Source organism: Bos indicus x Bos taurus, chromosome 4 (genome assembly GCF_003369695.1).
Source record: "Bos indicus x Bos taurus breed Angus x Brahman F1 hybrid chromosome 4, Bos_hybrid_MaternalHap_v2.0, whole genome shotgun sequence".
NCBI lineage: Eukaryota > Metazoa > Chordata > Mammalia > Artiodactyla > Bovidae > Bos > Bos indicus x Bos taurus.
The window spans coordinates 37,032,117-37,044,973 of NC_040079.1; the positions used below are offsets into that span (position 1 = coordinate 37,032,117).

General features: G+C 39.4%; 1 gene segment (V, D, J or C); it reads right to left on the bottom strand.

The window, feature by feature from the left end:
• Positions 1–959: 959 nt before the first annotated feature.
• Positions 960–12,310, bottom strand: LOC113891294. The segment is given in 5 exon segments: positions 960–1,565; positions 2,985–3,038; positions 3,828–3,884; positions 5,516–5,845; positions 11,990–12,310. Coding segments are annotated over 4 exon segments (564 nt in total).
• Between the last annotated feature and the right edge of the window lie 547 nt (positions 12,311–12,857).

Genomic DNA, 12,857 nt, shown 5'->3' on the forward strand with positions numbered 1-12,857 from the left:
GTGGAGTTTGGCACTGCTCTGTGTTTACCTTTGGGCATATTTCATAACCTCTCTGGGACCTCATCTTCTTGTCGGTGAATTAGAGATGTTGGGCAACAAAATATAGGCTCAGAAGTCAGAGAAATCCAGTTCTAAATAACTATTGCTTTAAAAGTAGATGTGATGAGCAGATAACCTCTCTCATCTGAAAACTGTGGCCTCTAACTGTAGCTTCTTCCAAGGGTGCTTAGAGGATTAATGGAATTATCTGGGTGAACTGTAGCAACTGAATCCCTGTTCCATCTACATCTAAACTGTCCATGGGGAATGAGATTAGAGAAAATTCTCAGTGCATTTGTGTAATTGTGAAATCTATGGATTCTACAGTAGAGCTACCAACAGTAGATGCTAATGTTGCTTAGGGTTTACATGGACCACGCATCATGAACTTATCTACTTCACCTGCTCCAGGAGACAGGGCACTGTAACTTCATCATGCAGAGAGTACAAATCACTGCCTGGGGTCACACAGATGCTAACACAGACCCAGGGTTCAAATGCAGGCCCTCGGGGATTAGAGTCTGCATGCTCCTCCTCTACCTGATGCCCCTCTGGTGTTGGGGCAGTTCTCGTGGGGTTAATATGAGGATCCGGAGGCAGTGCTTATGAGACCCTAGCACAGATCTGAGCACACACTGTGAAAGTCATGCTGAGTGTCAGTCACCATGGAAATGTCCCAAACCAATAAGTTTGAATCCGCTGACTTTAAAAGAGAAAGAACCCAGGCACCTTTCTTTGACTATGGATCCTCTTGGGGCCAGTGCCCCAAAGAAAGTACCATAACCACCATCCCAGGGAAAGGCTTAGACATGTGTTGTTGATCATTATTATAACCAGGGCTGAATTTGATAGCTCAGTTGTCATGCTGTCTTTTACCTTAGTTAGATTTCATAAAATTAAAGTACACACAGACAAAAATGGACTTTTTAGTTTTTCTTTTTATTAACCTCATCTATTATGAAATAGAATACAGAATTCAAGTAGCAAAGCTGGCAGCCCCAGGGTGTGTGGCAGGGAGGGTCAGGGTCAGGATCTGGGGGGAGGCGCTGAGGGAAGAGACGGGGAGCTGCCTACTGTGTGCGCTGAGAAGGTGTGAAGACTCAGGAGCCCAGGGAGCTGATGAGGTTGTGGGGACAGTGAGGGGAGAGGCTCTCCGGACCCACCCTGGGTCCTGGCCCCGGGTAATGGCAGAATTTCTTGTTACAGAGTCAAACTGTTTGCCCAATGGTTTGAAAAACTCTTACAAAATAAACACATAATATAAAAATAACACATGGATTGAAATAACCCAAATCCAGAATAAAAACCAGGCTAGATTCTGAGCAGAGCTTTTAGAGACCATAGATGATGAAGGAACGTTGATCCTCTTATGGGGCCCCTCTATCACGAGCTCTTCTGAATGCCGCAGACGCCTGTTCTCCTGAACACACAGGAGGTGATGATGACAAGGTAGACCGTGCTCGTAATGAGGAGGAGGAGGTATGTGTAATAGGCAGAGGTGTTCATGAGGTGCAGCTGCAGGGTATCTAGGAGAAGTCCTTTGATTAGTTGCCTGTTCTTTTGAAAGGTCAGTACACAGTGATGGGAGCAGGTCACAATTCTTTCTTTCTGATGACCTACTATAAAGTGACACGCCAGCATCACCAATCCCCACAGTCAACAAGGACCACCACTACCATCACACCACCACCAGAACTACTCAGAATCCAACTCAAAGTTCAAGCCAATCGACAACTTCTGCTACGTTCACTTAGAACCTTTCTAAATATTAAAAAGTAAGTTTGTGTTTTTAATGAATTCATGCAGTGGGAAAAAACAATTTTTAAGAGATTTTAGCATTTTCTTTGCCCTCACTATGTCTCTAAGTAATAAAAACAGCTAATCTTCATTAACCCCAAATACCAGGCATTTATTCTGAGAGCTTTGCAAGCAAAGCTCTAATCTTACTTCATTTCACAATAATTCATAAGATTGTTATTTTCATTTCCATTTTACAAGTCAACTGTGAATGGAGAGAATGAATTTGCCAGATGTCACACATTTAGAAAATACCAGAAACCGTATTTTATTCCCAGCAATCTGACTGTAAAGAACACATTCTTAACTGCTCTGGAGTCCTGCATCTCCACATGAGATAAATACTCCAGACAGGAAAGTCTTAGCATAAACATCAAGTGGAATTGCTGACTTGGAAGCATCTGAGCCATTATATGTTGTGCGTTAGTGAGATTCCTACAAAAGTTACAATCCATGAAGTTTTCTGGTGTTCACAGAGGGTGGATAGTGGGGTTTAGTAAAGAGAACACTGCATTCACAGAAAATGCATGCAAGATACAGCACAATACCTTCCATATAAGAAGATTTCAGTAAGTGTCATTTCACGTATTAACTACCAGCACAATCAAAATACTAGACACAAAAACATATCATGTTTCCCGGTCATTAGACACAAAAGCCACACTAACAAATGAAATCCACTGTGTAAATAGTTCAGAGTTTATCATGAACAGTTTCTAATTTAGAGTCATCTCACACCAAAACCAGCATTTATTGTGCTAAGATGACCCCTAGGAAATGATAACGTTTAGTGGGTAAGTCGTGTCCGACTCTTTTGAGACTCCATGGACTGTAGCCCACCAGCCTCCTCTGTCCATGGGATTTCCCAGGCAAGAATACTGGAGTGGGTGGCCACTTCCTTTTCCAGGGGATCTTCCCAACCCAGGGATTGAATTTATGTCTCCTGCATTGGCAGGCAGATTCTTTACCACTGAGCCACCAAGCCCGAGAAATGATGATAGATTTACTTAAAATACCACTCAGTCTATTTCTGCAAATCCCAACAGTATAGCTTTTTTTACATTAAACCAAGTAAGTTCAAAAGTTAATTTATATGGTGGACAAAAGTGCTATAGCTGACATAACAGCAAAACTAAACAAAAACTTACTGTTTTCATCTTTCAGACATGCTTTTGTAGAATTTACAACAGGGACTTGTTTTTCTAGAAGAAAGGAAAGCAAGTATTAGTTGATTGTGTATATCTATTTTTGATAGTGTGATATATATGTGCATATAGACATCTATATGCATGCTCTGTTGCTGAGTCCTGTCCAATTCTTTGCTACCCCATGGACTTAGCCTGTCAGATTCCTTGTCCGTGGGATTCTTCTGGAAAGAATACTAGAATGGGTTGCTATTTTCTCCTCCAGGGGCTCTTTCCAACCCAGGGATTGAACCCACATCTCCCAGATCTCCTGCATTTCCTGCACTGGCAGGTGGATTCCCTACCACTGGGCCACCTGGGAAGCCATGGTTGTGGTTTAGTCACCAAGCCATGCCCAACTCTAGTGACCCCATTAACTATAGCCCACCAAGCTCCTCTGTTCACGGGATTTTCCAGGCAAGAATACTGGAGTGGATTGCAATTTCCTTCTCCAGGGGATCTTGTTGACCCAGGGATCAAACTCGGGTCTCCTGCATTACAAGCAGATTCTTTATATTGGGAAGTCATATATATATTATCCCTGCCTATTATTTTAGTCTGTCTATATGTCTGTACACATATATGTATTCTCCTGATAGAATACATTCTCCTGACAGAAGAGGAGTCATTAAAAGTATAACAATGATGAGCCCCACAATTGCAGGTAATTGGTCTTTTTACTTTAAGCCAGGTAGACTTCAAAAGGGAAATTCATCAGAAAGCAATGCAAGAGATGCAGGAGATGTGGAATAAGAAGGAAAAAAAGACTGAAGCATGACATAAAGGCAAACGTGTACAAAAACTTACTTTTATCCTTCAAACCATCATTTGGAGGTTTAGTAGCAGTGACAACTGAAGAGACAACTACAAGAAATGAGAACAATTATTAGTCAAATTTTCACGCCTGTTATTTGGCAATGTGCGTTTATGTTTATATATGTGTTATTAAAACACACATATATAAGTAGATAATCTGCTGAGAAAGAAACATTCATTAAGAAATATGAGCCCTACAATCCAGGAAGAGTTGGTCTGATTCTATGTAATTCAGTACATCAGGTCAGCATCAAAATAAATTCATCCAATCCCAGAAAATAAAACAGAATCTCTTATTTGAAGGAGTCTGGCTCCAGCAAATTTCCCATCGAGGAAAAATAAAAAACCAGCCACACCTTTCTATATCACTCAGATCTCCAGCATCCGATATCACAATTGCAATTGTGATATGTGTGGGAATAAAGAAAACAATACTAATAAGGCTAATAGCCATTGAGTGATTATTACTGTGCCAGGCACTCACTTACATACTGCACATGCAATACGTCATTTACTCCCCCACTGACACTGGACTGAGGTGTATTTTGGAGGATTCCATGTTACAAAGGAGTAAGTAAGAATTAGATGGTAAGTAACTTGCTTAGAGTCATATCAGTGATGGCAGAGCCAGAACTCTAAGGATTGTTGAGGGAGATTAAATGAGACAAAGCTGAGAAAAGTACTTTGTAGAAATAATCCATAGAAATGCAGAAAAATTAATCTATAGACAGAAAACAGAATTCCACACCAAAAATAGCTTCCTTTCTTAAATATTTTTAGCAATGATGATTTTATTACAGGAGCTCAGCATTTCAGTGCAATTCTTTTGAGGACTGAAAAATAGGCCAAATCACATTTATAGTCCTCTAACTAAGGGGAGGACGTCCCTGGTGGAGCAGTGGATAGGAATCTGCCTGCCAATGCAAGGGGCATGGGTACACACTCCCTTCAGGCCTGGCACGTAACGTGCTAGGCTGCAATGAAAGTTGGTGAGAGGCATTTTCCAATGGCAAGAAATACATTCATTATGTAGAATGCAAGTAAGTCTGTGTGCTCTAGCCTCACCCCATCTTTAATCACAAAATTCTACTCCAAGTGATATATAAAAAATCCAAATCTTAAAAACCTAACACCATGGACCATAATAAATGTACAGTAGCCAAGTTACTCTGATTTCTGTTGATCTGCAATCTGGCTCGTGCATAAGAACATCAATTTGATGTTAAGACTCGTTTCTGGACTACAGTTTGAGTAAAGCAAGATTGAAGTTAGATGACTTTGTTTGATGAATAGAACACTCATAAAAGACATACAATTATTCTTACTTCCTAATAAACTAAGATCTTCAACAGTGGAATCTCTTTTTGTGTGTTTATAGTGTGCTAAATTGTTAGGTACTTCCATATATGTTGTTTGATTTAAACCATATAACAACCCCAAAATACTATATTATGACCTTAATATTTTGGATGATGAAACCAAGGCTGACAAAGTTTAGGTGAACTTTTCTCTTTCTTTTTTATTTCAAACACTACACTTTTTTTTTTTATTCTGTAAGGAAATAGCTTTCAATTTAAGAAAGTTTTGCATTTGTTTTTCATTAATGCTTGACAGAAGAGGTGGAGTATCCCTTTGAAAAATTGTTCTAGGAGGTTATACTTATATTTCTATTCACATACCTTCATTCACTGGCGGAAAAAGAATCTCTTGATTATCTCCTCTTTTATTTTTCTCATGTTTGACGATACACATGTGTTCTTTATTCATGGAGTTTCCAGACACGGTCACCCAGCTGAACTTCATGTATGTGTCAGCAGTCTTCACGGTATTTCCCTGCTGGGATGGCAAAACTCTGTTGCCTCCTTTTTCTCTCCAATAAACCTTAATAACATGAGGGAAAAAATTCTCCAGAAGACAAAGATATGTTCCAGTATTCTCACGCTTGATTTCAGTAATCGAAGGAAGAAACATAGTGGGCTTGGGGGACATGTCTATATCAAGGTCTCTATCTGTAGGAGAAAATGAAACAGTAATTAAAAAGAGTTATTACACAAACACAAATGTTGGTGTTATTTGGAATAACCTAGCAGGTGGTAAGAGGAAGATAGCCTGATTGTTCATCCACAGAAGGTGGTGAGGTGTGTTTTATTGTTCTTGTTTTCAATGGGAAGAGAGGTTCAAGACATCATAAAACTTAAAGTCCCAGCTAATATGTAACAGAGGCTGGATTAACCTTGACATTTGTTCTTTCTCCACATGTTACAATGGGGTTTGACTTTTAACTGCCCCATATCAAGGCTTCCAGCCTTCATGAACACATTTATTGTTTAAAAATCTATTTTATTTTATTATAATGGAGGCTGTTTTAGGGTGAATGGGACTGCGTGGTGGGAATGGATTGAGGGAGAAGACCAGGTAACTATGAAAATGTCTCTATAGGGCATATTAAAAAACATATTTATAACTCATTTTTCTTGTCAAGTGAGAAAAAGTATGCTAAAGAGAGTATGTATGTATGTATGCTAAATATCTCCAAATTCAATTTTTTGTGTGTGAGTGGACAGTAAGATAACTTTCCATTTGAGGAATTAAAAGTACAGCTGTATTTTCTGGAGAATTTTTGTTCAGTCAGCATTCTTGTCTGCAAACAACTCCCTACTGGATAAAATTCTCCCTTAACATTTGAATTGAGTGTAGGTACATATATACATTCCCTATCATCTGCCAAGACAATGTACCAAATATGATAGCTACACATTATCTCATTCAGTTTTCATACAACCGGTACTGGGTATACATTATTATCCCACTTTATGGATTAGAGACTGAGGCCAGAAAATAATTGCCCAAATTCACATAAGCATAAGTGGTACACCTGAAGTTCCAAGTCAACCTGATTCCAAAGCCCAGGTTCTTTGAAAACACTCTTCCACATCAGGAAAGGAAATATGTCAACTCACAAAACTTACTTGTAATAACAAATTTAAACCTTAGGCCAAACACTTTCAAGATGACTGCACACTTTATACATGAATCCTTAGTAGTAGTCCACATGTACACAAGACAAATCCTATTAGGTTCCTTGCACAGTGTTTTTCCATACTGTCTTTTACAAACAGGGATTTGTTTTAAAATTCTTCCTAAGATTTCCACATCTAATCCTCTTTCACATTCCCATTTTTTCCTAAACATCCTACAGTTCAGTTCAATTCAGTTGCTCAGTCATGTCCGACTCTTTGCGACCCTATGAACCACAGCACGCCAGGCCTCTCTGTCCATCACCAACTCCCGGAGTTCACTCAGACTCACGTCCATCGAGTCGGTGTTGCCATCCAGCCATCTCATCTTCTGTCGTCCCATTCTCCTCCTGCCCCCAATCCCTCCCAGCATCAGAGTCTTTTCCAATGAGTCAGCTCTTCACATGAGGTGGCCAAAGTACTGGAGTTTCAGCTTTAGCATCATTCCTTCCAAAGAACCATATATTTTTCCTTGAATTGTTTCTTGCCTTCCCCAATTCCCTTGAAAAAAAAATTGCTTTCTCCTGCTATCTACCTATGACAAAAATTTTATTCTGTTAACAAACATTTTTCTATAATAATTTCAAAATTATTCAACCCATATAGAAATCGTTAGACTAATTTAGCTTCTCTGACTTCTTCATATCCTAGGGAAACTATGGTGGCCTTCAGTTCAAGAGACCAGGCTTCTGGTCCTGCTTCATTTTCCTCATAAGTTCTGTGACTGAGCCAACTGGGTCAATTAAAGCCTTTGATACTTTATTTATTTGAAAATGAAGTTCATGTAAATCATTAGTGTTTTTGCCCCAGAAATCCCTTGGACAGAGGAGCCTGACGTGCTACAGTCCATGGGGTTGCAAAAGAGTCGGACACAACTTAGCATTTAAACAACAACAGCAAACCAGTGCTGCAGTGAGACCAAAACGAAACAAGATGTGAAAAGTAAGTTGATTAAAAATGCTATGGAAATAAGAGATAATAGTTCTCATTATTAGTGATTTGTTTGTGTTGATTGTGTGCTCCAACATGACATTTTTATATCATGGTACCAGAGCTCATCCTTACTGATCAGAATTCAGTATTTTGGTTGCAACTGAATCCCTGCCAATTAACCTTGGACACTGGTTCCCTTGATTGCAATTCCACTGTGCTCTCAATTGTCTGAAATCCTCAACTCTATCATCACAGGAAACATGCCTTTCACAAACCAAATTGATAGGCAATTATTAGTCTTGTCTTAGCCAATGTATTTCCAGGGTTAAAAAAATCAAAAGGAACATTGGCTAAAGCCTAATATATTCAGTTAGTATATGAAACTGCTTCACTTGTTTTGTTCAAAACAAATGGCATTCCCCCCAGTCAAGACCACAATTGATTTTGGCTCCAAGCTTTGACTAGAAATTTTAGCCTTGAATTGACTTCTATCCAGCTCATGAACAGAGTTCAACTTGTGAGTCCTTGCAGTGGGCCTTTAAGACAGGATGACTAGAGAAATGGCAGGATACCTGGTCCTCAAATTCCCCTAGAGTCATATTGCATCATGAAAACCTTCCCTACCTGACTCTCTCTGCAGGGTCATCTCTGAATGACATTAAACTTTATGATGTTCGTAACATTGATGCCCTGGAAGCAAGAACTGGATTTATTTAAAGAACCATTTCTTCCATTTTATATAACAGATGTTGAAGCCAATGTCCACCTTTTACTTCATTTTCCTCCCAAAGACTCCTGCATTGAGATCTCTTTCTAATATTATTTTAACATAGCTTATTGGAAAATTTGGTATGCTTCTTTATCACTTTATTAAAAATATCATTCCACTACATTTTTTCAACTTTTAAAATTTTCAATCACTTGTTTATAGATATAGAACATACACATATCTCTCCTATCTCTGAGAATGAAATCTTACCCTGTGTTTCCTGCCAGGTCTTCACAGGCCTTTTTCCTTCTACTTCCATGAGTGCCTTTGATTTTCTATTCCTATTTTTGCCCTGCCTGAACCTGTGTGTGTGTGTGTTTAAGTATTCATTTATTTGGCTGCATCAGGTCTCTAGTTGTGGCACACAGGATCTTCTTTGCAGCATGCAGGATCTAGTTCCCCAATCAGGGAATGAACCCAGGCTCCCGAACTGGGAATTCAGAGACCCAGTCACTGATCCAGCAGGAAAGTCCCTGTATGTGTGTTTTTATCTTCAGTTCAGTTCAGTTCAGTTCAGTTGCTCAGTCATGTCCGACTTTTTTTGACCCCATGAATCCCAGCAGGCCAGGCCTCCCTGTCCATCACCAACTCCCAGAGTTCTTCTCAAATAAAGTTTGGAAGCAAGCAACTTACATAAAATAACAAATAGCATGTTTCTTTTTCTGCCTTGGATTTTGATAATTTAGTAAGTTCTAAGGCAATGGCACCCCACTCCAGTACTCTTGCCTGGAAAATCCCATGGGCGGAGGAGCCTGGTAGGCTGCAGTCCATGGGGTCGCGAAGAGTCGGACACGACTGAGTGACTTCACTTTCATTTTTCACCTTCATGCATTGGAGAAGGAAATGGCAACCCCCTCCAGTGTTCTTGCCTGGAGAATCCCAGGGACGGGGGAGCCTGGTGGGCTGCCATCTATGGGGTCGCACAGAGTCGGACATGACTGAAGCGACTTAGCAGCAGCAGCAACTCCAACAGAGCATGAGGAATCAGATAACGTGTTTGCAAATCCTAGTTCTGTGAGATAGATGCAAGACATAGAGAACTGTGTCTGTTTTGAATTTCTGTCCAACTTTTTTCAATATTTACATAAATATATGGAGAAGTTGACCCTGCTACGGTGACACAGAGGTGACTTTCAGCAAACCACATAAGGTAAGAATGTGCGGAGAACTGAAGAACCCTCTCTGCTCTCTCTGGGCTGCTTGGATTACCTCTGTTTCCAGCTCACATCCATTGGGAGTAGAGTTGCATCTTTTTTCACTATTTTGCCTGAATCTTTTTAAATCTCCTTTCAAAAAGTGTTTTCAGTGTAAAGTCAGTTCCTGGTCAAGAGTGTCACTTAGAGTAAATATGTCTGTCATTACCAAAGAGGAACAGAAGCATTGTTTCCACAAATGACAGTAAAGCAAATTATAAGCTACTAAATAGTCAATCAAAGTAGTCGTTTAAAAGGTGAGGCTGAGTGCTTACTCATTCAGTTGTGTCTGACTCTTTGAGACCCTTTGGACTGCAGCCTGCCAGGCTCCTCTGACCATGGGATTTTTCAGGTGAGGATACTGGAAAAGGTCAGGCTACGGAACTGTAAATACTCAGGATATACAAACATGACTTAAATGTTTCTAACATCAATAACAGTCCAGATCATGTACTTTGGAATAGACAAATCCCTATTGAATCCTAAACTTTGCAATATATCTTGTTAGGTGACTGTAGGCTAGTAACTGAGCTTCTTAAAACCTCAGTGTCCTTATATATGAACTAGGAATAAGATGATTCCTGCTGAGGAATGAGATACAGCACTGAAACTTCTTATGCTGTCTGATTCTCAGTAAATAGCAGCTGATACTAAAATTCTCTTTAGTGAGACGACTTAAGGTAAGGACATTTCATTAAATTCTTCCACCAGATAAAATACATGAGTTTTATAAGCTATAAATATTACATCAATTGAGAAAGAAAAAAGCCCATCAATCCAAGATCTGCTGTCTGTTTAGCAGCCACGGATCATAGAACATGGGTCCTAATCATGGCAGAATCTATAAAGCTCATCTGGTAGAATAGAAACTGTTTGACTGTTGGGACTCACTCTATCTTTGTCTAGCTTACTCTTTTATCTCCAGCATCCAACACAGAAACTGTCCTCAATAAATAAATGCTGAGAGAATGGGCAGATGAGGATATTCAACCATGTAAGCTGTTTTCATGGACTTTGGAGCTGACATGGCTCATAAGAGAGGGAGTAAAAGTCTCTTGGTCATGTCTGACTCTTTGCAACCCCATGGACTGTAGCCCACCAGGTTCCTCTGTCCATGAAATTCTCCAAACAAGAATGCTAGAGTGGGTAGCCATTCCTTTCTCCAGGGTATCTTCTTCACCCAGGGATCAAACCTGGGTTTCCAGCATCACGGGCAGATTCTTTACTACCTGAGCCACCAGGGAAGACAGGGCTCATTGAGCTCACAAATTCCATGAAACTGATCCATATCCAGGCAATGTAACAAGAGATGTGACTACATACATTTCAACTTATCTCAGCCTCCCTCTAAGAAGCTACAGTCATAAGAAATGAGATTTATCTATGTTCTATAGTCATTTACTATAAGAATTTTTATGTACCGATTTTAGGGATGGGATGAAAACCGATAATGTAGTTTTGTAAAATATTGGGAGACAAGGACACTGTGTTTTATCTCAAACTGTAGAGAAAAAATAATTAAGAAAAGTGATTCTCACTTAATAGATTGTCTAGAAGAAAAGGAAATTTAATCAATAGCTTATACCAATGTAATGACATATGTTAATGGTGTAAGAATATTGACACATAAACAAAACAGTAAAAAAGACATGATCCTCAAATATTTTACTATCTGCTGCTAAGACGCTTCAATCGTGTCTGACTCTATTCGACCCCATAGACGGCAGCCCACCAGGCTCCCCTGTCCCTGGGATTCTCCAGGCAAGAACACTGGAGTGGGTTGCCATTTCCTTCTCCATTTTTACTATCTCCATTTTACTATCTAGTCTGAGTCTATTTTAATGGTTTATGTTTGTGTGTGTGTATTTTAAAAGAAAAATTCCATTCTGTTTTTGAGGAGAGAATAAATCATTTACAAAATAGTTGAGTTTCCATATACAGCAACCAGTAGCTGCAGAATTATTGTTCATATGCTAAGACCAAGCATGCGGCAGTTAGATAAAGCGAATACTTTAGATCCTTGAGTCAAGAAGATACCCTGGGGAAGGAAATGGCAACCCACTTCAGAATTTTTGCCTGTGGAATCCCATCGACAGAGGAGCCTGGCAGGCTACAGTCCACAGGGTCGCAAAGAGGCGGACATGACTGAAGTGACTTAACACACAGCACAGATTGTTTTCTCTACAAAAACACCTGTCACTTTCCCATAACTAAGGCAAAAAAGAGAAAAACATTACTTACCAGGAGGAGCTACTATGAGCTCAGTTGCTTTTCCAAATATCTTCTTCCAGCCTGCACTATCACACTGGTTGAAGCTCCTACAATAATCTTAGCCTTCTCCTAACTTCATATCATGAATGGAAGTTAAACATTTTGTACTGGAAATTTGATCTTATGGATTCTTTTGAAAGTCCTTAAACATAGGTTTTATAGTATCTGATGTTATATTAGTTTTCCTCAGACAAATGGACCCAAATATCTACTTTCCATGGAGGAGAAATTATTGAAGGCACTGATGAAAGATGAAAGGAAGAAAAACAGGAAAAGAAGAGTTCACCACCAACGGGTTAACCACCTGCCTTCCTAAATTTCCAGTAATAGTATTCAAAGAATTAAGCCTTTTTTTTTTTTAATTTCCAGGTGTTCAACTCTGTTGAAACTGCTCAGAGTTTGCATCAAAGAAAGACCCTTCTGTTCTCACAAACACCAGAACCTCTCCCTTAGGGATTTGGGGCTATATTATTGAAAGGAGGTAACTCTTCAGTCACTGAAAATGTAAATACTCCATCACAAGTGTACTTGGAAAATGTGAGCAAAGTTCTCCATTCACTGGGTAACATTCTTTACCATGGCAACACAAGATGAGAAAATAAGTTCTGTGATGAGTTTTTCTTTTCACCCTTAGGATTTAAGAAGAATTTTGTAGAATTTTCTCTCCTTTGAAATAATAGATTCCTTATGGAAACAAACTTAAAAACAATATCCATTTATCTGATAAGTTGTAAGAAGACTCTTGGAGACTGTTTCATAATCTGGAGATACTCATCTTGAATCAGGGTGAAAAAAGGTTGTCAGGGGCATCTGGGTGCTCCTCTGGCATGCATGAGCT